Raw genomic sequence first — 27952 nt, 5'->3', positions numbered from 1 at the left:
GAGCAGTCTTCAGTGTTACACAAGACAAGCTTTGTACCAGCCAGCATCAATTTCTGCTCAACAGAATCATAAACCTCTGGTCCTTTTTTTTTTTTTTCCCATTTCTCATGAAAGAGGACACTGATAAATAGATGTTCCTTCTTTTATGTCAACTAGCATTTTAAACAAAGTATTCTGGGACAAGTGGGTAGTTTGTGGTGGTATTTTTCCCATCTTGGTCTCAAATTCTGCTGGGGGGAAAAGGAGATAACATCTGGCTTACTGATGTGGTATTCGTCAGGCTGTGCAAAAGAGGGGGGAATATTACCCTCAGACTGGAAGAAATACTAACAGGATCATGTACGATACAGCAGAGCAGGAGGTGCTTTATCTTGGGATTAATCAATTTAGTACGCAGAGAATGTAAGAAAGGCACGTTACAAAGGGTTCTGTAAGGAATCACTATCAGCTTTTTCATCCAACAACTCTCCTGCAGACCAGCACATTTACCTCAAGTCTGTAATTTTGCAGCGCTCTCACTTCTGGACTTCCTCTTTCCTTTCTCTTCTCTTTTCTTTCTCTCTTCCCTTTTTTAATCCTTATTTACTGCTGCTTTGAAGGAAACACCTGGAGTTTGCTGCAATTTCCGTATGAAACAAAACCCAAAGGTTTTGATATGTGCTGCTAAAGTTCATAGCTTAATACAAAACAAGATTTTGTGTATGGTTTGGGGAAAAAGCCTCACTTTTACAACGTGTATCAGACTGTTTTATATGAGGTGAAATATTTATATTCAGGTGAAACCTAGCAGAAGGAGTGCTCCTCCGGGGCCCTTCCCACCTTGCGTCTCCCGACTCTCTTGCTGCAGCCTGGTAGCGCAAGGTCCTTTCACCCAGCGTGCGAGGCGGGCAGAGACGTGTGTGCACGGCAGCGTGGAGTGTGGCTGTCGGCGTACGTGCTACTTAGACTGCTCTGTCCTGGGTAGTGACTGTCATTAGTAAAATGAATCAGGTGTAAGTTAATCAATGTTTCTGAGCACAGATTCCCCTGAGCGCTCTCCAGGGCGAACATCTGTCTCCTCCAAGGGCTGCCGTTCCCATCGCCTGCCGAGGGATTCAGCCTCGCAGTCGTGGTTCCCAGCAGCGTGGAGCTCAGCTCTCCCAGCGGCACTTCCCTGGCAAAATCGTGCCTCAGGCTGCCAGGGAAATAGGTGAGAAAAGAGGCGGTTGTAGAGGTATTCCCAGGGTTGGTCCTAGGTGTACTCCCGACGCTCTTCCAGCTGAGACAGGCTCCTGCCCACAGTGCCTCAACTGAAAATGTCATCTTTGCACTCCAAATGCTTCAAAGTGTCTTTCTGATCTCAACCAGGACCTTCTCAGAGAGGGGGATGTATATTGAACACTTTGACCCGTTTGCAAATGTGTGAACTGAGGCAGAGAGGGGCTGCGTGACGTTCCCCAAAACCGCGTAGCATGGCCGTGTAGCTGGGGTTCAGCCTCGCTCGTACCTGCCGACCCCACCTGCAAAGGGGGCTCAAAGGGGCCGCAGGACAAGGACGGCGGAGGGGTGCGCCTGGCACCCAATGGCCACGCGCTCTTGGGTGGATTTTGGTCTTTCTGCACTGATATGAGTGTAAGTTTGCAGTTTGTTTTTAAAAAAACAAAACTGTATGCGGTTTAATGTTACTTAATTCAATTTGCAAGTGGGAGGCTTTGATCAAAATGTCACTTTTTCAGAAATACTCCAGCAGGTAAGTGAAGTTCTGCAAGTGCTGGAAGGCAGAAGCGTCTGCCAGGGTGCTGATCCTTGTCAGATCATGGTGTCTTCCAGCTACGGAACAAAACATCTCATGCCTCAGTTTCTTCTTCCGTCAATGGTTTAGTGTTGTGCCTGTACTATGGCCACAAGAACAGTCTGTGGTTGGCATGTGGAAAGTCTCTTGTCTCTCCGATCCCAAGAGCAGTAGTAAGGGACACAGGGCAACTCAGGTTTAAGCCTTTTCAAAGGATGCAGCGTCTCTCTCCCTTGTCTCTGCTAGTTGCCGTGCTTAGGCTGGGAGTGACGGGGAAAGTCTTCCCTTCCCTGCTTACAGCTCTCGTTACAAACCACTGTACAGCGTTTCACAACTTCATTGCGATCTGCATACTCAAAAGTCAAAAAAAAGTCTTCTACAGTTTGCTCTTTGTTTCTGGTCCAGTGGAGGAAGGACTATTTTCCAAAGCTCTCAAAACCGTACGACGAGTCTGACAGCAGCTAAGCTCCGCAAGACAGGAGCGAGCAGCTCAGTACAAGAGAACACGTTAATTCCTTTTCAGCTTCAGCAGCAGAAATGAATTGTCAGGGCGCTGCTGCACCTCGTTCACCAGCAAGCTCTGAAATAGTCTCCATTTTTTTCAATTTAATTGAGCTTTTAAATAAAGCTATGCTGTCCTGTTATCTTAATTTTGAAGACAGGAAAGCAGGGTTCATATACTTGAAGTATGAAGCATGCCTTCACGAGCAGCGTTGCTGGCAGCGCCCATTCACAGCAGACGCTGAACTGATGTTATCGTTGTCTGAAACAAACGGTGCAGCTCTGTGCTGGCACAAAATTTGGGGTCTAAATAGCATTTCCATCCTTCTAAGAAGTCACAAAATTTTGTGATGGCTTTCCTGGAGTGGTGGATTTGCTTGACAGTAGGTTGTGTTTAAATAGACCCTAAGTTGGATGAAAGGTCTTGCTCACGGATTTTTATACGGGATGTTTTTATGTGAGAGCAAGGGATTTAAAAAAAAAAAAGTTGCCTTTCTTCTTTGCCTCTTCGGAGCAAGTGTTGTGTTCCAAAAGGCGGGCACTTGGTGCTCTGCAGAGGGCAAGTAGCTCACACTAAATATAGTATTAACCCAGTCAGTGGCCTTATTCATCTCGCATAGTTTCGTCTGCCAGTTCCCGCTAAACAGCAGCGTTTCTAAAGCGGGGAAGACTTGGCTTGCTAGGGAGGCACAGTGGCTTTCTCCTCTTGCTGCACGGTCTCTGCGGCTCTGAAACGCGAGGGGATTACACCGTTTCTTCCCTCAAGTGTGGAACCAATTTTTCCCTTTTCTTGGCCGGGAGGAGGAAGCCACGTGTTCTGGGGCGGCTGATGGACGATGAGTTGCTGCTGCGGGTAGTGAGAGTCCAGCCAAGGAGCAGCAGGAGGGGCTGGCGGAGGGGCTGGCGTCTTAAGCACTGCTTCCTGGCTCGGCTGCCCTCCTCTGAAGCCTCGATGGATTGCTGGTGGGGTGGTGTCCCCTCTGCGCTGCCGGAGACCTTCGTGTTGCTGCTGTGCTTCACTCGAACCCTTGCCCCGCGGTCTGGTCTAACTAAATTAGTAGGTTGTCCTTGGCGTTCAGCTGTGCGCTCTGCATACAGCTTGTTTTCATCGGATCATCTTTAATCCTGGCTTACAAAGCTCTTGTCCAACACCCTGCCCCTGAGATCGGCCTTCGCTTACGGCAGGACCTGGCGGCTGCCGTGGTTTCGGAGGCATCTGAGCTGCTCTGTGAGCAAACGGGGGCCGGGAATGCCTCAAGGTCATCGTTGCTTCTGCCTGTGCACCTGCGGCGCGAAGCAAGGAGCCGGGGTCCCTGTCCCTGCCATGTCTGACCGCTCTGGAATAAAAGGCGAGCAAATCTCCTCAGCAAAAACAGCAAAAGAGAGGCTGCCTCATACCCCCTCAACGCCCCGGAGTTTGTGATTGTGTGGGCAGGGTGTACGTAAGCAGAGTGATCGCAGACATGAGCCCCCAGCGTTGAGCGGTGCTTGATACGATGGTACGTGAAGGCGGGAGTGAAATTCTGACCCAAAGGAAGACGGGCAGGGTTTTATTGCTGTCGGTATTCCCTTCCATGCGCGCTAGGTAGTGACCTGCGCTTGGACAAAACCTCCTGCCAGCGTGTAACTGGCCGTTAGTCCGGCCCCAGCAGTTGTGGTGTTCACACAGTGTTTGTGACCTGGGGATTTTCCCTAAAAGACTTGATATTTTTCATTAAAAGTAATTTCTCCTCTTCCTTTGAGAATGAAGCACATTGAAGAATCTATTAGGCATGTGGATAGGGCCTAGCATTTTTATTTTATTTTTTTTCAAAACCCCTGTGTGATAGGTTAAAAAGGCAAAGACCAGGTCCTACTCAAAGCAAATAAACAGAAAAATATTACAAGTTACTGCAAAGCATCTGCCAGAAAATGAGGCTCATCTCAGCAGGATTTCCTGGTTAAATACTTGAGATAAATGACGTTCATTTAAAATGAATGTAGCTAATCCCCTGTTGCTCCGGAGAGGCTCACGGGGTGGAGTGGATAGAGATTTAGATTCTTGCAGTGCTTAATACTTGTTCTCATTTACATGAGTATCTTGCTGTTGTAACTCTGTGGGACCCTATTCTCTTATTTAAGCCAATAGAAATTAGCCTTGATTACCCTTGTGTAAAACCCGAGTAAAGGAAGAATCTGTCATGTGGTTATTAAATACGCATCCATTTTATTTGTTGCCTTAGTCTGTTTTAATGCCATGATGTCACTCTCATAGTTGTACGAAGTTGATTGTTGCATTTAAGATCTAGAACGTGCGACTCATCTTTTTTGCAATGTTACCCTCTTTTTGTTTTAAAAGCCAGAGGCTCGTGTTGACGTGCAGTATTCCGCCACTTATATTCCTCCTTAAACCAAAAGGGCAAAAGGATTTTTGTATGAAGTGTAAATGGGTCCCGAGGAACTCGATCAGACGCGTGAGCGGAGCGTGCTGCAGCGTCTGGAGCCACTCACGGAGCCTCGGTGGCTGCAGACGGACCCCAAGACCCCGGAGCAGCTGGGCACACTGGCACCTCTCACATGTCCGCGCGTCCTCTGCGCTGGCCGTAGCTTTGAGGTTGCGCGTGCGCAAGCCTGCTTGGCAAGCGCTCAGCCTTGCGCACGTGCCTTTTGATTTCGGGACGGGAGAGATCCGGTTGCTCTGGTCAGAGCCGCAGGTGAAATGGCATCCCCGGGGAAGCGGTCTGTATCTGCTGAAGCGAAGCTTCATCTCGCAGCTTTTGCTTCCTCCCTGAGCGGAGCCTTGCTGCTTCTCTCCATCTGTTTTAATTTAAGGAAAAAAACAACAACAACAGCAAAAGCCTGCCTGGCTTGTCCTTCGTTCGAGGGCTGTTCGTACCGTGGTGCTGCCTGAGGGCAGGACTGGGCAGAGCGGAGCTGAGAGTTGTGGCGCTGCACAGAACCTCCTGGTGCCTTTGCGAAATGGGTTTTCAGCCACTTGAGAGCACTCGTCCCTGATGGTTTTTCTGCAGCTCCGGCGCAGCACCCTCGTGCCGAGCTCATGCTGGTGGCTGGGCTCGGTGTCCGGCGGAGCGAAGGACGACGTTTTGGGACTGCAGCTCCTGCTCTTGCTGTCTGAGGCTTTGCTATGGAAGTAAACGTAAATGTCTTGGAGGAAGGACCAGAGGGAAGTATCTGTCCCAGTCTGCTCAGTCTTGTCATGTTAAACAAAGTAAAGATTTGTTAAACAACAGTAAAGATTATTTAAGTGTTTAAAATAATGAGGAAAATGAGCTTTGCTTTAATGAGTTTTTAATTGCATGCAGCAAGAGGCGATTGCCCCCACCTGTCAAAAAGCTTGTCTTGCTGCCATTCCAGTCTGCATTTAGATGAAGAGAAGGTGAAGTTAAAAAGTCTCCTGTCCTAGTGCGTGCTGTAAAATAAATCCAAACAATCTACAATTTACACACCTAAAAAAAAAAAAAAACCCCAAAAAATTGGCCACTTAATGTCCTCTCAGCTGTGAGCCGTGGGTCCAGGGACAAGCCACGAGGACGGTCCGAGGTGGCCGGGTCGGCGGTGGCAGGGCTGCACTGCCTCCCCGGCGCGCTGGGGAGCGGCAGGGCAGTTGCCGCCCGAGGGGTCTGGCTCTGCTGGATATTTCCCAGTTGCACTGGGCTGCCGTGGAAAGCTGCCTCCAGGTGGGTCCTGAGCAGCCTCTGCTGAAAGCTGCTCCTTTCCTTCTTAGCATCTCCGGGTGACAGCAGCAGGGACCCAGCTTGCTCTTTCTGCTGATCCAGCTAAAGGTTGCAAGTCGCTAATAGATGTGTCTGAGGAGTTTGGCTTGACACCGGTGGGTTTTTTCATGCTGTGAGTACATACTGAGGCTTGATAACGAGTTTCACTGCAAACATAGGTGAGTGGTTAAATTTTGAATCTTCAAGTGACCCTGCCACACGGTTTCATCAAAAAGTCAGTCTTTAGTCCAAGCCTGTGATTTGATACAAATACATTTCTGAAACCGAGGAGGAATTCCGGCAGTCCAGCACCGGGCTGGGGTGCAGACGTAAGCCTGGTGAAAACCCAAGCTAAACTGCGTTGTTTTGGTCTATTTTTTTGTGTTTCAATAAAAGTTAGTATCCAAAATTAGTGGGAAGCACAGGGCATGGCAATTGCATTAGGCTTGTGAGGCTTTTAGATACGACCAGGGGAAGCTGTAGAAAATGAAGAGCGTGTGGAGGCTGGTTGCGTTGCTGTGCGCAGTGTTGCTGTGCGCAGTGTTGCTGTGCGCAGTGTTGCTGTGCGCAGTGTTGCTGTGCTCAACCAGCAGTCTAAGAATAAATCCCTGCCCGTGGCTCTCGGTGCTTGCGTGCAGGGGAAGGGCGAGCGCTACGTGCTGTGTTTTGCAGCTGGGGAAACTGAGGCAGGATAGGAGTGGGTCGCAGAGAAGCAGGTTGCTGGCTGAAAATTCACCTCGTGCCTTCCAGTCCAAGTCTTTCCACTCCTTCCACCTCGCCCTGTGCAGCCGCTCTTTAACGGGGCACAAGGAGGCGAGTAATTTAACGGCGGCCGTTTCTCCCTCGGTATCGGTGGCTCACTTTGAGGAGCTGGGATGAAAGGCTGCATCCAGCATTTCGGAGTTTAGCTGTTACAGGAGGAGTTCCTTTGGCTTACAAGAGTCGCTGAAGATTTATGGGCTGCTGTAGCCCCCATCTGCATATAGCCATACGTGTGGTGCGTCTGGAGAGCCGGTGTTAAATACCAGGGTTATGCTGCGTAACTAACCGTTTCCATTCCCGCTTTTCAGATTTAACTGACACAAATAAACCGACGTCCTTCGTTAAATCAAGTTGAAAGCGATTATTAAAAGCAACCAAAGAGCCTGAATCCACTCCAGTGTGGAGCAGACGTGCGTGAGAGCTTGTGTATATAATTTGGACAATGCTGATGCTCGGATCATAAGCATTTTTATTGCAGAGTGCAATCTATCAACATGTCATTTGAGGCTTTTTGTATTTGTCTTGGGTCAGGGCCGTCCCAGTTTTTAAACAGCGGCTCTGTCACTCAGCAGCTTGGCCGACACTACTGTTCTGCTAATTCACATGAGCCTCAATTAAGCAGATTTATAATTTGTGGGCTAGGAGTTAAGAAAATTCTCTTGTTCGGTAATTAAGTTGGGAAGCCTGGAGTTTCAGCGCTGAGAAACAAAGTGCTGTCATACTTAGTTCCCCAGTAATCTTTCCTTCATAGGCCTGTGGATTAAAATGATTGCTGGCTGTCGAGCTCTCGGGCAAGGAGCCAGATCGCGGTGGAGGAAACGCGCTTCTTGCTGCAGCGATAATCATCTTGGCACAAGGTGTTGCTTAAATACAGTTGTGCACGCTCAGCTCTGCTACAGCAGGATGGAAATCCGGAGCGTGCCCAGCACAGTTGCTCTGGATTCGTACCAGGATAAGCCAAGAATAGCTGAGATGCTTTTCAAAAGGCTTCTGCATTTCAAGGTATTTGGCCAAAGCGATGTGGCGTGATGAGGATGCTAAAAGCACCCTTCTTAAAGACTGAGGGGCAGCATTGTTGATGGCTGCTGCTGCGGGGAAGTTGGAGCTTAGGGAGTACAATAGAGTGGTTTCCTTTTTTAATACTCGATGTTTTAATAACTGTCTTCATGTATTACTGGAAAATAGAACATGACCACCCTAATCAGCTGTTCACATTTTTTAAGTGGTATCAGCACTGTTAATTAGCTCAAGTTTTAAGAAGTTGGGGAAGTTGAAAGCTGATGTGCTTTACTCGGTGTGCTGCTAAGTTGATTTTCATTGATTTGTGCTTGTGAATTAATCAGCCACCCGAGCACTTAGTTATTCCATTTGCCTCTGCGCTTTCTTTGCTTGTAAATGATATCTTTGAAGTTTATTAAAAGAATGAGTCATGTTGTAGCTTCCTAAGAATTTTCCCCTCTGTAGTCATACATTTTTCATGCTGCTCAAATCATAATCTATATAATGAACACAGGGAAAATATTGCTATATGGAGCTGCATCTATACAGCTGAACTCTGCAGATACATATCCCATTATTTGCGTGGCTGGCTGCTCTAATATAAGAACATTTAAAATCTTTTTCAGACTTTCAGAGCCGGGCTAAAAAAATTAATGTACTTCCCTGTTTAGCAGTCCCCCGACTTGTCTGCGGTTGTGCACAGTCAACTTGTTTCCACGCTGGCTCTGAGTTACGGTGCGTGGCTCTAATATCCTCTGCTTGGGCAGATTAATAGAGGGTGTCCCTCATAAATGTACCTGCGAGAAAGTAATTGCTTCCAAAACTTGTACAGTTTCTAATTAGCGTGAGTCTGTTTCTTTTGTAGCCTTATTTGAGCACTGAGTGGTTCACCTTGCTCTAATTTTAAGTGTTTGCAAAGGATCTGTCTCTGTTTATTGCTGGACGTGACGCGTTCGACTTTAATGTAGGTGAGTTAAGTCTTGGGAGTGCGGTGGCAGCCGGGACCAGGTGCTGTAAACGTAGCGTGGCTGCAAATGCCTTTTAAAAGACATAAGAGTGTTCTTCACGGCGGGAAAACATGAGAACGCAAAACATAATCATCCGTAAAATTGTGTGTGCTGTGTTTTAAAGAGCTTGATGGGGGTTTTGCGGCTGGAATAAAATAGCTCAGCCGAAGAGCAAAGGTGATGAAACGACTTGGAGGGGTACAGAGGAGCTGGGCTTTGGTCTTAAAGAGAAGCCGTTTCTTGTGTGAGAGTGCCCTTCTGGGTGCCGGTGGGCTTGTGACCGGTGTTGCGATATCGCAGGTTAAACCAGTTGGATGAGCCTTTAATGAATTTTATCTGGAAAGAAAGAAATAAGCAAAATTACATCTCGGCAAACCACATACTGCTGAGCTGATTTATGAGAATTTTACGAACTTGATTAAAGATGGTGCAAGGCAGTAATGAATTTAAGTTCACAGCTGAGACTAAATCAGTAATTTGGGAGGTTCAAGTGATCAAATCTCCAAATTAAGAGCAGCTGATCTCAAAATGGTGAGGCTGAAGTTGGGTGGAGTGGGGTGTAGGAGAGCTTGAGGTAGGTTGCGCTCGCTGAGCAGTGATCATGGCAGGGCAGGGAGCTGGCGGCTGCCCGGGGTGGCCATCGCAGCGACCCGAAGAACCTCAGCTCTTCTTGGAAGTAAATCACCCAAACCAGCCATGCTCGTGTAGGGCACGTCGGGAACGCGTGTCCCGCTCCAACACGCTCTCTTTCGCTCCGTTTGCTTTATCGGGTGCCTGGGAAGGGAGCTGGAGCAAGAACCCAGTATCTCTGCTGACTTAATACAATTAAATCTGAGGTGAAGGTGTCTTTTGAACAACGTCACTTCTAAATTAGCGACTAGTTTTGAGGGTGCTTCCAGAAAACTGCCAGAAAAGCTGTTTCCTCACAGACTTGTGCTCCTGCCTGTTCACACTAGTGACCTACAGAGCTGTGCAGACCGATGTGCAGTGGGAAACTTCTTTCCATGCTCTCTCCAAGGGATGCTCGTAGAGCTTGTCACATCAGCCTTCACGTGCCGGGTACTTCCCACATTACAGACTAGCTTTTTTTTTTTCTTTTCGGTGCAGATACAACGTGCCAGCACTGCGTGACCTTTTACTTCTGCCAAGTCGGGGAAGCTCAGGAGCAGTGGGGGCTCTGGGGGCACGCGAGCGGTCGTGCTGGCCTTTCAGCTGGCAGACGGCGTCGGGTGGGAGATCCGCAATCGGTGCAGATCAATCTTAGTAAAAAAAACCCCTCGAATTTTCCTGGGGATGTTTGCTCTGGGGCGATTGCTTCAGCTCTCGGTGTTTCACACAGCAGCACGGCTCTTTGTGGAGTGGTAGGATTATAGAACTTCCTCAGTTGTTCTGGTGGCCTTTGACCAAAACAGCACAAGCTGCTTGTTCATGTCAAGTTCTACTCATCAGTAAACAATAAGAGTTTCTCTACAGCACCAACTTAAGTCTGGATTTTCACCCTCCCTCTGTGTGGGTGGAGGCACAAGCGGAGACGGACTTTTTTCCAAACAGTTCTCAGTATTTACTGAATTAATTTAAGCAAAAGATAATAAGAGTGAGATGAGCTGGAGGGATCTTTTACAAATGCCTTACATTTTTGGGTGTTTGCTTATGTACTCAGCCCTGAAAAATAACCTCCATGTTTACTGACTGTGTTTGCACTGGCTTTACTGTGCCAGTGTTATTTTTGTATCTAGCTCATGGCCCTCGATATCCAGGGGGGCACACTGAGCATTTTGGACAAATGCCCCCAGTCTCTATTTTTTTAACCAGAGTCTAGAGTGCTGTAGCTGTCTTCTGTAGGTGAGGTCTGGGGGAAAAGCAAGGAGGAGCACGCTCTATCTTCCTTAAACTGCTTCCACCGCTGCCCTGGCGGGCTCTTGGTGAGCAGCCTGCAGACCTCCGCGTGAACAGCGCTGTCGATACCAAGCCAGAGAATTAAAGAACAGTCTTGGAAACTGGCGACTTGCGTTTCTTTAGCTAGATGGAGGAGGTTGAGCAGAGTTCTCCACCTGGTTTCTAGAAGCACTTGGCCACATGAGGCTTCATGATCATCCTTCCACACTGGCGTTGAGGGTCTTGGTGGAACCTTGAATCACTGGAGGTAGCAGCAGAGCCAGCAGCAAACCAGCTCTTGTGGTCTACGCCGTGGTCACCTCTAAGGAGCGAGCTCATCGCTGAGTGACTGGCGTACTTCTGCCTCCCAAGGGGTGAATGAACAACACAGAGCAGCACCTTCCTCTAGGCTTGAAATTTTCTTACAGTTTTGTAAGTCTTGCCCTAACTGGAAGTCGGAGGAGCAGTGCTGCTGTGGAGAGGAGCAGACTAGAGGCGAAGCAGGCTGGATTAGGAAGATGAGGTTTCAGCAGTGTCACGATGCTGTCCAGGGCGGCCGTCCTTCCTCCCCCACAGCTTCCCCTACGACCTCGTGCAAATCTGTCTTCCTTTTTTCCAGGCTTTAGAAAGAGGGTAAGAGTGTGTCCCTCCCAGATGTGTTGACTTGCTGGCTTCATTAAGGATCATTTAGGTGCTTGGCTATTGCAGAAGAACAGCTTAGGTAAGCAGAGAGGCAGAAGCAAAGCCCTGTTTTTTCTGGGGAAACTCTGGTTTTGCCCCCAGATGCTTTCATCCCAATGGAGTTGCTTCTGCTTTAGCAAAGGTCTTAAAGAAGGGAGTGGTTCATGTGGTACTGGACCATGCAAATTCACCTTTTTTCCACTTTTAAAGCCCAATTCCATCCCTCTGGTTTGAACCTGAAATTAGCACTTGTCTTCAGAAGATGTCAAGGTTCACAGACATCCTCTGCTTTGTTCCACTTTTTCAGTATTTAATTATTTTTTTGTGATTTTGCTCTTTGTGGCCTCAAGAATCATGTACTTTGAGCATGCACAGAAGGATGATTTGCACACTTGCAGATCTTTTTGCCCCCTTTTCTTTGGAAGGAAGGATGTTTAAAAGAAATCTGCTGTTTCTCTGGGCTCAAGCTGCTGCTACGCTGCCAGCATCTGCATCTACACCTTTCTCCTAATGAGCCACAGCTCTGCCAGTGCTGGGTCTGGGCACCGCTGCCCGCTGGGACTTTGCCCAGCCCATCTGCGCATGGATGCATAATGCTTTATAAATGCCCATTCCTTACACCAAAACTGGGAGTATCTTAATTCTTCTATAAAATGTTGGGGAGAACATTAAGATCTCAAGATCCAAACAATCACGTGAATAAAACAGTGTTTTACTCAAAATCTCCAGTATATGTATTCATAGAGCCCCAGGTTACTGTTACCTGGGTCTCGTTGCATGGACACCATGGGGAAGACAGAAAATGGGGTTCAGAGTGCAGGGACTGTCTTTTCATCCTGATTGCCAGAGTGGCCTTGATCTGGGCAGTTACAGCAATCATCTATAGCTAAAATAGGCAGTTTTAATCTTCTGTAATTAAATTAAAGCTGGAAGCAGGGAGAGCCAGCACTGTACAGCTGGGGGAGCTTCCCTATGGATACTAGAGGACAGAAATCATAGCCTTGGCTTAGAAAGGGAGAGCTTCTTACCTCTGTGGCACATAGGACAGTTATCTCTAGAACTAGTTATCTCTAGTTACCTCATAGTCAGTTATCTCTGACTTGTTGCATTGGTTGTTTGCAAGACTTTCTTCCAGGCATGTCATGTTTCAAAACCAAGCGACCTTCTCGAAGGTCCTTTGGTAGCTCAGGAGCACAAGCATCCTCCGTTTGAATGCTTTGAAAGCTAATTTCTAGCATAAAGTCTAACCAGTGTTTTACTGCTGGGGAAGACGGGGCACACAGTGACTTGGTGATGTGTCGCTGAGGGAGAGACCAATCTTTCATTCCATCTCCAAAATTGTTACCTTTCCATAAGACACAGTATGAAGGGGAGACAAAACAGGCCGTTTTCAGGGTTTGCTTTGGCTGATGTGCCAGCACTGCCCTGAGCCTGTGAAGGGTTAAGCTGACAGTCACGTTTTCCATGTTTCTTCTCAGGGCGTGACCTACTGTGGTGAAAGCTCGGCCAGCAACCTCACCATGGCCAACGTCCCCTGGCACGAGGAGGTGGTGCACTTCGTCCAGGAGCTGGCCGACCTCATCCCCGACTATGAAATCGTGTGTGAGCATGAACACTCAAACTGTCTCCTGATGGCTCACAAGAAGGTGAGGCTGTGCTAGGGCACTGTATCTTCTCCTTGGAAGCGTTGCACAATTGCCTTGTTCCAACACGTTTTCTCTCTAGTGTTACCTGGATACTTTTTGCGGGGTCGGAAAAAAAGCGTGGCATGTATTGCAGAGAGCACTGTGGAATAGTTACTGGAGCCACTGCAGGTTGCAGCCAGTCATGAGAACTCACAGCAGTACTGCAGCAATCCAGGCAAGAAGCATTTAACAGCTCCAGGAGGAGCTGGTCAAGCGGAGCATGGTCAAGCATTGGAACAGGCTGCCCAGGGAGGTGGTGGAGGCACCATCCCTGGAGGCATTCAAAAAACGTGTGGATGTGGCACTTCAGGACATGGTTTAGGGAACATGGTAGTGTTGGGTTGATGATTGGACTTGATGATCTTAAAGGTCTTTTCCAACCTTAATGATTCTGTGAGTTCAGCGCAGTATCTCCTGTGCTTTGTCATACGCGCTTTGCGTGGTGAGAAAGGCAAGAACAAATCTAGTTTAGGTGGGTCAGCTGGCTTTGTCGTCTTTCTGTATTTTCACGGTTCTCGGTGGTATAGACAGCTTGCTAAGGAAGCTACACAGGAATGGGCCAGGGTTGTGTTTTTCCTCCTCTGGATCTTTGTGATACCCACCAGAACTGTAGACCTTCCTCCTTTCAACCGCAGTTAAGGTAATGTATTTTTCTTCCTTTGAAGAACTGATTTTGGCAAAAGACGCTGGTATGTGGATGTTAAGAGAGGATGCTTGCTGCTTGAACTGGAGCTGCCTTTCTGCAAAACTGTTTTGCGGGACAAGTGAAGCAGCTAGAACGGTTACGCGTGTTCTCTATCCTAACGATGGAGAAGAGGTAGTGGTGCTGCCTTCTGACACCAGTCCAGCATCCCTTTATGCTACTGGAGTGCTTCGCAGGCCAAGCATGTCTCAGCAGCCTGTGTGTGTGTAAAATGTTTTGTTCTTGGGTTCTTTCATAAATACCATCAACACAATTTGAAATACAAGTGAAATGCAAAAAAAAAAAAAAAAAAAAAATTTAGAAGATGCTGGATATGAAAAATATCAAGTACAATTTGGCTTTCTGAGCTTCAGAAAAGCTTAATAGAAAGATAATAAAAATGTATAATAATGTGCTAGCGAGGAAACTGATGGAGCAGCTATTTATTATGCTAATTGTCATGATTTTGCTCTTTGCATATTCTTTGCTTGTGTCTGCTGAAGTCACAAGTGCTCTTGCGTCCCTCGCTTAAGTGGGAGCTGGTTTTAGTGAGCGGTGCTGTGGGGCTTTCCACGCGAGGTGAGTCACTGCACGTGCAGGGAATAACTGCTTAAAATCTTAAACTTGCAAAAGTTCCAAAATAATAGAGTTAAATCCATGTTTGAAAATTATTAAAATCTCATTGTTGAAAACTCCTGCCTGGTTACAAAACTGTTGCTTGCTTTTGCAATTTGCAGTTTTATGGGAACAGCCGTAAAGGGGCGGAGAAGAATGGGATACCTGGCGCTATTTTTGTTTTAACTCACTTTAAAGTTGCTTTATTTACAGTCTCAGTCTTGGTTGTTGCCACTGGCAACTGTGCCTGAGCAAATCCTTGAATGCAAAATATTCTTTTCCATTCTAAGATGAAGGGCCCAGGGAAAGAAAGGAAACAGATTGCCACCTAACTTATTGATGCATAATTTAAATAACACCGTTAGTAACAAGAATATATTGATACTGGCACAAGAGGAATTCAACAGCTGCTTTGCTTTCCAAAGCCATTAGGAAAGAGCGTCTTTTGGAAACAATCTATACTCGGTACTAAAATAACTAATAAAAAATAAATTTATTTCTATTGCATTTAATTCTGAATTTCAGGCTCCAGTGGAGAATAAATTTTGTCAGTGTATATTATTTGCAGAAAACCCGTACTCAGGGAACAGTCAAACTGTAGTGAGTAATTGCAAAATCAGAGGTATCCTTAAAAAGTTAAGGAGTTGCAGGAAGATGGTAATAAAAATCATTAGGAAATGTGATTTATTTCACTGTGTTCTTCTAGGTCTGAGTTTTGAGGTGTTCAAACGATGTTCATATTAATAATTTTAAATGCCAATATTGAAATGCCAGCCTGTACGAAAGAGTCTGGAAATGTCAGAGAAATAATGCTTCTTGCTTGCAGCCTCTGCTCCTTGATTTATGGAGAATCACTGATTGGCACCTGCTTACTTGAGAGGAACAGCAGTTTAGGACTTAAGCTCTGAAGTCTCTTAAGACCAGGGATTTAGGTGGAAAAAGGGATTTTAGGTAGAGGAAACTGCAGCTTGTATGTCTGGTGTTATTTTCTTTTCTTGGGAAACCAAGGGGCGATACAGAGAGAGGAGCTGTTGCATTTCTGGGGTGCTGCAGTGTCTTAAAAATCTACCATTAGGCTTCCAAGTCTCTTCCTTTTTTTTGTTCCCGCTGACCAGCAGTGGGTTCGTGGTGTCCGAGCGTCTGCCTGCAGTTACAGCAGAGGTGCCTGTGAAAGCCTTCAGCACTCGGTGAGTCTCGGGAAGGGAGACGTGTCCCACGGCCTCAGAGAGCTTTGGGTCTGGTACTCCTGTGCTGTCCCAGGAGAGCTTAAAAAGCCTCATGAACTGAAGGCCCACAGCAAAATGTTTGTTTTCCAGTTACCCTTCACAGAGCCCTGAAAAAGGAACACGGAGAACGCCTGCGCCCCGCTCACCGTGACCTGAAAAACCATTAGTTACTGGTGTTTCCACTTTCTTGGGGGCCAACTGGGTATCAGCTGCTTAAGCCTGAAGGACGAGCGAGGACAGCCAGCGTCGAGTGCAGCCCTCCCTTGGCTTGATCTGGGCTCCCATGGGTGGGAGAGCTCCTCTTCCCTGTCTTGTCTGCATCCTCCTCCCAGCTTTCCGCTCCCCCCTGCATGCTGGTTTCCATCTCTCCCTGAGAGGTGCCCGGTGTGTTTTGGCTCCATTCTCTTTGACTCTTCAGCAATAGTGCTAAATTCTTAAGCAATTATATTTGCTTTGTAGCAAATCCTATGAACACCATGATACAAAAAAAATCTAATTTATTACAGTGCTCTTGAACTAATTGGCTGAGATATTGAGACAGCGGCAACTTTATACTTGTATATGTAACCAAGAGTTAATTCAAGTAACGTTTTCCAGAGAGAGACCTTAGGCAGCGGCTTTTCCTGGGTTGTGACAATAAATGTATCCTCAAGGCAACCATAAAAAGTGCCTAAGAAGGAGGAATGTGCGGCAGCTGCCTTGCAGCAAAAATTTTTTGAATGAAAGTTAACACCTTCGTAATTTCTAGAATAAAACCCTCTGCCCTGCTTTGAGTTTGCTTTACGCGTGTGTTTACCACACGCTCCATTGTCAGAACGCTCGCCTGCCGATTATCTCCTACTACATTCATTTAAATATCTGCCTTGCTTTTGCAGGTGGGTTGTTTTCCAGCCACGTTCTCCTGTTGCTTTACACCCGCGAGTCTCTCAGCACAGTTTGTATCGTGTGCTGCTGCTCGCTCCGGTCCTGCTAGCATGCGTGAGCGTCCCTGCCTCCTCCCCACGACGCCGGGATGGATTTCCCTGTCAATGAGCCATGCGTAGCACAGGGAATAGCCCTGAAATCCTGTCGCTTTTTGCTCTCTGGAGGTCTCGGTTCACAGGGTGAAATGAAGGGCTGGTGGGCTCAGAGAAGTAGCTGCCCTTTTTGCCTTAGTAAATCACTGAATCATTAAGGTTGGAAAGAGCCTCCGAGATCATCAAGTCCAACCGTCAACCCAATACCACCAACCCCACTAAACCATGTCCCGAAGTGCCACATCCACACGTTTCTTTGAACACCTCCAGGGATGGTGACTCCACCGCCTCCCTGGGCAGCCTGTGCCAATGCTTGACCACCCTCTTGGTGAAGAAATTTTTCCCAATATCCAGTCTAAACCTCCCCTGGTGCAACTTGAGGCCTTTTCCTCTCATTCTATTGCTTGTTACTTGGAAGTAGAGACCAACACCCACCTCACCACAACCCCCTTTCAGGTAGCTGTAGAGAGCGATGAGGGCTCCCCTCAGCCTCCTCTTCTCCAGACTGAACACCCCCAGTTCCCTCAGCCGCTCCTCATCAGACTTGTGCTCCAGACCCCTTCCCAGCTTCGTTGCCCTATGGATACGCCTGACTTCCCCAAGCAGAGCTGAGGCCATGCCCTGGATCCAGATGTTCCCTCATGGTGTGGACACAGTCCTGTGCCCGGGGCCTCCCTCGTCTCACCAGGTGGATTATTTCCACGGTGAATGTGGTCACGGTTAGCGTTGTGTTCTCCAGCGTGGCAGGGCGAGCCTGGCACCCACAAAATGACCCAAGGCAGATGCTTTAGGAAGGTCCCTGTAATCATTTCATTTCCTGTAACCAAAATGCAGTGCTGAGGGTACACAGGGCACCTCCAAGGCAGGGGTCATGGGTAGTTTGAACTGAAATGGGTTGTGCGGAGATAGTCGCCTGGCTGAAGGTGCTCATCACTCTCCATCGACCAGGAAATCTTCCTGGCCTTTTCCTTCCCACTGGATTTTCCAGCACCACCCATGTCTGTACCACAGAGGCGTGGATGGGGCGTGAAGACTTCACGTGCGTCCCGGCTGTGCTTGCAGGAGGCTTAAGAGGTTGGGTGAAAGGCGTTGAAGTTGTTCCATGCTGAGCATTTCATCTATATTTAGGGAGGAAAAGGAAGCACTTAACTACCAGCTGCAGATTGACTCACAAGGCTTATATTAGAGAAAAATAGTCCATGTTTTATTTCCTTCCTGCCTTGCAAATCATTTGGAGAGTGTAAGCTGTCCTTGCAATCCAGCATCCCAGATCCAGGATTTGGATCGCATCCTCTGCCTGCTCACCCATCGGTTACCCCATACCTGTGACAGCGTTACAGTGCGAGGGGAAAAACAAACTCTGGTTGCTGCTTTGTGTCAGAAAGTCACCAAATAGGTGCAGCATCGCTGTGTCTGCAGCAGACGCAGGGGATGCAGTCGCTCCCCAGCTGAGGACAAGGCGTCTCAGTAGCCAAAGAAGAGCCTTCGTGCAGGCGTGCGTACGAAATGTTATGTTTCCTGAAGGTTTTTTTTTTATTTCCGTTGTCTCCTTTCGAATAGGAAGGTGGCTCTGCTGTGCTTGATCTGTGAGTTATTAAAAGAAGATCACAGTTGTGCTAAAGTAATCCGTTTTTCATCCATCGGAATTAAAACTGTCTGGATGTAGCCCTGGCTTAATTGGCAGACAAGGTGTTCCGCTCTGCAGCGGGTAGAGATTGAAAAAATAAATAACTGCAGTAACGAATCTTTTCTTTAGAATAACTCACGCAAGATCAGGTGTAATAAATAGAAGCTAGCGAGCTGCAGGGGAAGGGTCCCACGGGCGCAGGGCCGTACAGCGCCGGCACGGGATGGTGCCTGCCCAGCAGTGCGGGTCAGCGTTGGTTTGGTGTTGCCTTTTTGTTTCACTCTCTTGGAAAGCACAATAGCAAATCCCATTTCCAGGGATTCTAGGTGCCAGCTTTGGAAGGTGTTTCACCTGCTTCAACATGTCTGATTGCTAATGGGCACTTAATTTAAAATTGATGGAAACTTTTGGTGCTGTTACCTGTTCATAGATACCGGCTGCCAAGGGGCCGCGGGGTTTACAGCTGGGATATTCCCAGGACTCGGTGCCACGGTGCGCGTTTTCGTATAGCCCCACAACGCGGGATGTGGTGAGACTCTCACCTCTGCCTGCCTGGTGTCCTATTGGACTGGTTATGACCTTCTCTTGCACACATTTGTAACTTAATAACCAGCTGAATCTTAATTTAAAGCCTGAGGTTATAACTGGTAATTAAAAATAAAAGTTTTTTACCTTTTTAACAAGCAACATGACCCTCTTAAGATTAATTTATCTACAATATGCCTTCCTCTTTTCCTGAGTGACTCCAGTTCAGTCACTTTCACTGTCGAACAAAGGGAGCCTTAAATAATTGGGAGCCTTAATTAGGTGAGAAACTGAGTGTAATAATTCAGTGAATTATTTGTTTGACTTGGAGAGCTTTGTGCTGGCAGGTGGTGAAAATAGTCATAGCAGTTGCGTAATGCACATGCTTTGCACTCCCATTATATATGATCTGTTTAATAGTACCCTGTGTGAAAGTGTAAAAGCTGTTTTGTTTATTGCAATGATGGGCTGTCTTCAAACTGAAATTAAGGAGCTCAGGATTGGAGCCATCGAGATCCCTTTTCCAGCTGCCTTTTTGATGTCCTGCCCCGAGAAGCTGCTGGTGGTGGAGACCAGCGGTAGAAAACCAGTAGCTGAAAGCTGCTGCGTTGCAAATCTGGAGTGGTGACTAATTCCCAAGTAACACGTTTGACATGGCATTGCCCTCTACTCGGGCATCTCCCGTTTCAGGTACCCACCGTCTTAAATGCTTCTAAGCCACGCGACCTTGGGAAGTGAAGCGGAGTGGGAAGATGTGATTTTCTTTTTCAGAAGGGGATTCATAAAGGTGAGGACTGGCAAGCCATCCATGGCGAGAGCGGGATGAATCTGCCCGTCCCGCCTTCACGCACGGCCTCAGCTGCTGCGGTATTGAAATTCCTGTAGCCTGCAAGAGCCCAGCTGCACCGTCTAGACAGTTCATGAGACTTCTGTTTGTCTGGTATAGAAAATCCAGATGTGTGGGTTTGCTATAACAGATGTGTGGATTTTCTATACCCACACATTACCCCACCAGCTGTGTGGATGTTGCTCACAGAGCGAGTCTCTGCAAGCTTTGTGCTGTTTCTTTAGGACCGATACGCTGCGGCAGACCTGGGGTCTATAGGTGTCCCCGGGTCTCTTTGGGGACCGTGAAAACACAAGCGAAGTAAGAGGGGTGACGGGTGTTAACTCCTGCCCTGCCACGTGGCCAGCGTAAAAAGTAGCCGGGATGGATTTATTTTTGCGTTCATATCTTCACGTGTTTTTCACATATATTTTCATATATATTTCATGATTCATAATTCATATTTTCACATCTATTTCACATATGTCACTGTAGATTGATGAAACTTGCAGTGCTTTGATGCTGCTGAGTTGTTCCAGCTGCTGCCAGGGGCTCTAAGGAGAGGAGCATTTCTACTATGGATGGTTTTCCGCCCCCCCCCCCCTCAAAATACTCTTAATATAAGCCCTGTAGCATGCCCGAGTGGGACGGGTGGTCTTCAGTGACCCTGTGGGCTGTGAGCCCACCCAGCCCGAGATACCCAGTCTGCGCAGCTGGCAGGAGGCTGCACGGATGCTTGAAAACAAGTTTTTGAGTTTCAAGACCATAGATAAGTGAGCATGGAATTAAAAATGAATAAATCTGCTTAAGACCTGTGCACAAAGCCATGCTCTATCTCCCCAGAACAATGCTCTTCCTTAATAGCAAAAGAATGTGTTTAAGCTCAGCAAAAAAAGTATTTCAAGGAAAGCCACTGAAAACCAGACTGAGGATAACCTGACTGCTTCTCCAAAGATAATTCAAAGATAAATTGTCTTCTCAGGAAGGAATATCAATGGAGTGTAGTAGTGGGGGGGTTTAAATCCCTCTGTGTGTTTGAATGCTCAGGCGGTGCAGGGGCTGTAACGTTTGCAGGCTCTGAATGCATTACTTCCCCTAAAAAACCGGGTTTTGTGCACTAAATGATTCTGTTGGTGGTTTGTTGGGTTTTCTTTTTGGAAAGCACCCCCCCGCCTGCAGCGCCGGATGCATCTGGCAGCCCTGGGTCGCCAAAGCCCCGGGCAGCGGCGTTGCCGCTGGCACTGGGGGTGGGTTTGCGGGTGCAGCCGGGTAGCGGCCGCGCGGACGGGGCTGGGTCCGGCCGCTCCGTGGGGAGAGGAGACGCGGAGCGCGGCACCCCGGCAGCGCGGGGCCCGGGCGCGAGCTGTCGGCTTGTGTTGCTTGGCTGGGATTTTAACACTCGGGCAGGGAGAAAACTTCATCGCTTCTGGAACGTCTAAGAGCAGAGCTGGCAGTTCGGTTTAGTTTGGGTTTTGGGGTGGGATGTAAAAGCGTGGACTGGGAAACATGGGACCCGCTGGCCTTATAAAAGCTGAGTTGCTGAGACTTGCTTTTGCAAAATGCTCCTTTAATGTTCCCATGCTATGTGCAAACCAAAATAAGCGTCGACTGAAACATTTGGCAAAGCCAGGTTTTAAAATGCCTGAAAGCAGAATTAGAAAAGCCGTCGGAGGAGCAGTGGGCTCTCCCCGCTCTCCTGTATGATGCTACACCCGTTTCTGTGCCTCCCTGCAAGTGAAGCACGTGCTGTTTTCCCTGCTTACCACTGATAGGTTTGGTTTTGGGTTTTTTTGTCTGTGTGTGTGTGTGGTCTTCAAAACTACACATAAAGCTGCTGTATTTAACCATTAAAGCCTGTCCATCTGCCTGGAGAAGAATCCATTTGTTGGACTTCTTGGTGTCCTCGAGTGTTTAAAGAGTAGCTGTCGCAAGACCCAAAGCTCTGCTTCCTCTTCCCAGTCTTCCCTTGCTCGTCGGGGACGCTGCGTTGCTACACAGCTCATTGGGGGAAGGTTTCCCGGGGTCCTCTCCCCCGTCAGGGCTGGACCCCGTCCTTCCAACACAGGGTTTGCTCTGCCAGGGTGAAGTCTGCAAGGAGCTTTGTCCCACTGCTCTGCTTTCTTCTCTCATGTAGCCCATACTATTTAGTCCTTTCCTGAAAATACATTAATTTTTTCTTTTAGAGAAAGACCAGAGTGAATGGATGAAGAGGAGCCTCCTCGTTTCAGTGTGTTTTTCTCTGAAGAAAATACACCCTTACTCTCGTTAGGACAAACTAATTGATTTTTGGCCGACTTCCACTTCTCGGTGTTAGTGTTTCGTGTGTCACCGTCTCTGCCTCTCTTCTATGTTTTATCCCTTCGTATAAACCCTGTGTTTATTTCTCGGCAATTATGCATGTCTGGAGGAATGTAGTAAATTGTACAACTATATTGTCCTCAATATATGCATTCATTTTTACCCCCCCCAAATTGCTTATGCAAATACGTTGATAAGAAAAGAAATATATGGTGTGGCTTTTCTCCTTCATGAATGTTGATGGGTTTCTGTAGCAAGAAGCTTCTCTTTCTGCAGTTGGAGCAGCTGTAAACCTACTGCAAAAGATAATTTAAAGAAATTTCCTATTCACATCCAGTCTTGTGAGTTAGAAGAGAAAAGAGAGGTGTTAGCCGTGCTCTGTTGATGCTCCCAGGTAACTTGGCTCTCCATTTTAGTCCTGGCTCCTGATTATCTTTGCGGCATATATATATTAGTTTTGCTATAGTCTGTTTGAGGGATGGGCCGTGTCCGTGGACGGCACAACTCCAGGCAGGTAGCTCCATCCTTTTGTGCCGTGGCCCTGTGGCTCCCCTGGGTGCAGCCACGCCATTCCTGGCAGAGGTGCGTAATCCCTTGGCAGATGTCGATGGATCGAGAACTGGCTAAGCAACAGAGCTCAAAGGATTGTGGTCGGCGGCGCAGAGTCCAGCTGGAGGCCCGTAGCTAGTGGTGTTCCCCAGGGCTCAGTACTGGGTCCGGTTTTGTTCAACATCTTCATCAATGACCTAGATGAAGGGTTGGAATGTACCCTCAGCAAGTTTGCTGATGATACAAAACTGGGAGGAGTGGCAGATACACCAGGAGGCTGTGCTGCCATTCAACGGGATCTGGACAGACTGGAGTTGAGCGGAGGGGAACCTCATGAAATTTAACAAGGACGAGAGTAGAGTTCTGCACCTGGGGAGGAACAACCCCATGCACCAGCACAGGTTGGGGGTTGACCTGCTGGAAAGCAGCTCCATGGAGAAGGACCGTGGCATCCTGGTGGACAATAAGTTATCCATGGGACAGCAATGTGCGCTGGCTCCTGTGTCATAGCCCTCGGGGAGGGCGAGTTCGCCTTTCCAGACAACACAGCCTGGCTTCGGAGCCAGCTGAAGGAGCTTTATTACTTTTTTTTATGATGCTAGCTTAAAAAGAAAACCAATAAGGGAAGGGTTTCAGCCATTTGTCTTTTGTTGATGTATTTATCACCTTAAAAGACTTAACCAGGTAGTGAAACATTCAGTAAAAATCCTGACCGCATTAGTCTGAAATAACACCGATGCTTAGCGCTGGCTTGCCTGTTATACGGATGTTGTGAAACTATTTTGAGTCTTAAATCTTTCGTTATCTGTGGAATAATCACAGAATTGTTAAAATGCAATCTGTAAATCTTGTGGGCAAATTGAGGCTGTTCACCACCACCCCATGTTTGTCTGTTTTTTTTATTCCTCAGCAGAAGTAATTGCTTTCCATGACACACGTAAAGGATTGCTCCCATTTCTTTGTGCTTTATAGCCACGCTATTGCAGCACTAAAAATATTTAATATTATTCAATCTGCTTTTGTAATGAATCCCAGGCAGCCGTCATTTGGTTGTTCTGGTGGGAACGGTACCGTCACCTTAGTCTGCAGCGGGCGGCCCCCAGCCTTAATAGCTCTGGGTCAGGAGCTGCCCATTCAGGTGGAGTCAAAATTAAATAGCTTAAAATCTCACTTTGGTGACCTAGCCAAAGTTTGGGACGCAGAGCAACACGTGTGGTTTACGCAGACCTGGAGGGTTTTATCCCCAGGAAAGCACACGTGGTGCTTTATGTTAAGGGGAGCGAGCGATGAGGGGAGGAGAGGGCAGAGGTCCCTTCTGGCCACCCACCAGGCCGCCTCTCGGCACCCCTCCTGGCTCAGGAGCACAACCTGAGACCCGGCGGGTCTGGGCACACAGCCTTCGGGCCAGCTGCGTCCTCGCTGGCTCCACTGCACGCTTCTGGTGGCCTCTGAAAGCTGCGCTGCCCAACTCCAGGTGACGGGGGCTTTAGGGGACTGGTGGTGGGAGATGTTTGGTTTTATTTCCTTCTCTGCCACTAACTCCATGGAAGAACAGCTGGCGTGGTGGGATACAGCCACTGCATGGTACGGGGAGGAGGGGAGGGGGAAATCGTTTGCCTCTCAAAAGAGAGAAACCATCGGATTGTGTCCCAGAAACTCATGTCAGACTCATCCCTGTACAAGACCACTCCTGCCCTCGGCTGGGCAGTGACAGTGTTGTGCTGATGCTGAAGCTGCTGTGGCTGACGCCAGCCCATTCAAAGGATGGTGGGGTTTTACCCACCTGTTGCCAGTTAAAGCAGTTGTGAGTGCAGCTGCATCACCATTGACTGGCTTGACACAGCAATGGTCTGAGTGGGGCATCTAGAAATAGTTCTCAAAATCTCCTGCAGGTCATAGTGTGCTGTTTTCGTGCAGTTTCTAGCTTTTAAGATTCTGGAGAGGCAGATATCTACACCAGAGTTTGGGTTGGGGTGGTGGCTGCAGTCCATACCCTCATTTCAACTGGTCTGGGCGGCACCAGTATGTCCTGTGGCTTTGGTGCTCTTGCTGAGCCACTCTTGACCAGGGTTCAGGCCTCGTTGCAAGCTCCCCCTTCCATCCTGAGATTAGAGCATCCCGTTGGCTTTTCAAGGAAATGGGCTTTACGGAATTACCTATTCAGTTGAGTCAAGTCTCGCCAGCTTTTTTATTCTTTATGTACTAGGTTTCTCTTAGCTGGCCTCAAGGCAATCTTGGGACTCACCTGACGTGTTAGGAGTGCTCCGTACCCATCGTGGGAATTCGCTCAACAGCTCGTGTGCCAAACTTGCCCATTTGCTGTGTGTGCTAAAAGCTTTGCTGGACCCGGTGAATTGGGTTTTTTTTTTTGCCTTTAATTTGTGTGAGAATTTGCTGAGTGTTTAGTGAATCAAATTTGGGGGGAGCAGGGAGTCTTAAACATGGTGTGAACTTGTCACCTAGCACCTCCACACACGCTGGGAGGGAAGCTCAGGTCTCCTGAGCCTGGACCCTGTTTGGGACCTGCTGTTGTCTCTTCTGCTATTGCGGCCACGCACACTGGAAACGACGCGTCGCCTTGGTGAAACATGGCCTCCAGCTTTGCGCGTGAAGAATGAGTGTTGGGCGAGTTTATTTACGGTGAGACTGTTATGACTCTGCAAGTCTCACGTCTCTGCTCCGTGCGGAGGATGACTCCTGCAAGAATTCGCTGTAATTATGCAGGCAGTGATAGATTAGCATTAGCAATGTTTGACTGTAAAATTTTGCAGGCATCAGCAGTTTTTCAAACCAAAAAAGCTTTTAGTTCTTGGGCAGAAAGTCAAGTGCCATTTTAAATGCATAGCCATCAGGTTTTTGAAAAAAACGGGGAGTCAGTTTGCTTTCTCTCTGTGGGTTGGTTTTTGTTGGATTTTTTTTTTTTTTTGAATAAAGTTCATAATAAGCTCTTAGCTCCGATAAATCCTGATTGAGGATTCAAGTCAAGGCTGCTGCTAAATTAGCAGAGCAGGTCTGCTAGGCAAATGCAGCTTCAGCTTGTCAAAATAAGCAATTCTTAAAATTCTCACATGGAAAGAGGATTCATGTCATTATACCTTTTTATCTTACCCATTCCCAAACACAGCCCTCGTGCCCCTTTGAAGAATCTCCCAAATCCATCCCAATCACCACAGCACACAGCTCTGGTGTGGCTTCCCTGGAGTCAATGTCACAGCTCTGAACAGGGGATTTGGTTGATCTTGGGAAGGTTCTTTCACCAAGGGGTACTTGGGCATCGCTCTCAAGTTTACAAGTTTCCTCCAGGGCTCTTCCAGTTCCCCAAACCACGGTCTTTCAGGTGGAAGTGACACCTGGCAAGAGCAGACACGCCTGGGGAGGCGTTGGGATGCACCATGGAAGCGTTCCTCCCGGCAAAGTGGGGCTGAAGTGGTGGTAGGATCCGGTCCTTTGAAGGGTCGGGCAAAGCACCCAATGGTCAAACCCTCATGGAGATTACCTGCTGGCAGACAGCTCTAAATGACTAAAGCTGTAAGAAAAATGGCCATCCTGTATCTGTGCGTGTTGTCAAACCCCGCGGAGGAAATGTGGCTCAGAAACAGTCTGGGTGTTTATCCACCTGGATTTCTTTTTTTTTTTTCTGTTAAAGCAGTTATTCTAGATTCCAGCTTCTGGATGGCTTTACCCTGGGCTTTAATGTGGCTAGAAAATTAAAAAAGACTACAGCTGGGTAACGAATTTAATACACATCCGGCTTGTCTTAGCATAAATGTGGTGTTTGGTACTCCCCACTGCTCCCTGGCTCGGTAACACGTTTCTTTCCCTTCCAGTTCAAGATCAATGGCGAGTGGTGCACCTGGATCGACTACGACCGCTTCCAGGAGCTGGTGCAAGAGCACGAGAGGAGCGGCGGGTCCAAGACTTTCACAGCGGCCGATTACGCAGCCAGGACTCCTCGCTGGGCGCTGTTTGGGTCCAGAGAAAGGGGGTTCGATCCCCTAGACGTAAGATACCAGCGGAAGAGCAAAGCGAGAGACATCTCTGGGTGCTGAGGTTAGGTTGGGGCGCACCGAACTCTGGGCTGGCTGGCTGCTGAGGTTTGGTCTCCATTTCTAGGCTAACACCGATCTTGCATCTATTCACCTCAGTTCTTCTGACGTTTGATATCGAGAAGGAGGGTAAAGTCTTTATTTAACCCTTCCCTTCTGTTTTTAGGGCTTCTTGGGTGGAAATACTCATAATGCTCTCTGTCTCAAGATAAATCACAAAAGGTGCACGCCAGCAGTTTGTCGTGACTGGCAGCGCGATGAGGGAGGCAGTGGCTGTGGTCTCCACAACCGAGAGTGTTTGGAGTTGGATGAGGAGGGTGAGCGTCCATTTGACTTCTGTGCCCTGCTGTGCGGAGAGCCCGGCACGTGCTGGCACCCAGCTCGGCAGCGAAGCGCTCGGCATCTGCGGGGTTACGTGCCGAGGGGGTGTCAACACCACAGGCCGGCTGGGTCTGTGCAGGTGGGACCGCAGGAGGATCTGGCTCTAAAAGCCTGAGCCCTGCTGGAAGTGTCATTGTACAGACAATAACAAAGATTTATGTATTTTAAACACCGGTTCCAATTCCTATAAAGACCCCAACCCCAAGATGCTGAAGCTTGAGAATGGTGTAGTAACAGCACCGCTCTTAATATCATCTGCAACTTCTGCTGTCTCTCCAAGTAGTTTCCAACTTCATGGATTTGGCACTAGATATTTTCCAACTAGTTCTACCCCACTCCCCTCGCAGCCCTAAACACCACGTACAATTCTGCAAAGCCCTGTTAGGCTCCCGCTGTGTGTGTCCCGTGTCCTGCTGACGGTGAGGACGTGCTGTGGGGAGCCAGCAGGCGTGGGTGTTGGCTGCTTCCACCCTTGGGCAGCCCCTGAGGCACGGGGCGGCGCTGGCTGCTCTCCTCCTCCTCCCGCCCTGTGCCCAGCCGGCCTTTTGGGGCGCACGGGCTGTGGTGTGGGAGGACAGCGGGGCTCCCCGTTACCCCGCTCTGCTGCATGACCTGCTACAGCTGAAGCCCTTCGGCGGAGGAGCCTGACCAAACCCGCTCAGAAAGAGCTTTCATTTAGACCCAGAGGTGTCGGCTGCTGATGGGAAGAAAACCAGTCACACTCGAGCGTTTTTGTTGAACTCCGGGAGCGCAGATCAGGAGCGCTCGCAGCGCTCCCACCGTAATGGCGAGGTCCGTAAGCCAGCGATGCCCGGCACCCGCAGCACTGTGGGTAGGACTGTTCCTGAGATTGTGATTATTTTTTTAAAAAAGAACAATTTCTTAAACTGTAAAAAGTGTTTCTAAAGAAGAAAGACAATAAAATCATTTTCCCTAGAGCACCTTTGTTGTCATTGCTGTAGGAGACTTTGTAAGAGGGGATGCTACAGGGATTTTAAGGAGATCAAAAGCACAAACATTGCAGAATATCTTCTTTTTTCTTGATAGCACGTGGAGTGGAAGGGAGAGCATCTGTGCATCCATGGACGATGGAGAGGGCTTGGCTGCTCTAACAGGTCAGTCACCTGGCTCCTCTCCCCAGAGCACTGAACAGAGCTTGGAGGTGGT

General features: G+C 48.2%; 1 protein-coding gene across 2 annotated transcripts in view; it reads left to right on the top strand.

The window, feature by feature from the left end:
- The window catches only part of LOC309411897 (S-adenosyl-L-methionine-dependent tRNA 4-demethylwyosine synthase TYW1-like), a gene marked incomplete at both ends in the record, with an annotated part of 106706 nt that extends 80299 nt beyond the window's left edge, over positions 1-26407 (top strand). For both annotated transcript variants that reach the window (XM_082008663.1, XM_082008662.1), the window contains 2 exons: positions 12788-12955; positions 26186-26407. In XM_082008663.1, the coding sequence (XP_081864789.1) occupies positions 12788-12955; positions 26186-26407 (390 nt within the window). The remainder of the gene's footprint in view (positions 1-12787; positions 12956-26185) is intronic.
- Between the last annotated feature and the right edge of the window lie 1545 nt (positions 26408-27952).

This window comes from Phaethon aethereus (genome assembly GCF_964289735.1).
Source record: "Phaethon aethereus genome assembly, chromosome: 19".
NCBI lineage: Eukaryota > Metazoa > Chordata > Aves > Phaethontiformes > Phaethontidae > Phaethon > Phaethon aethereus.
This window is presented reverse-complemented; position numbering and strand designations above follow the sequence as displayed.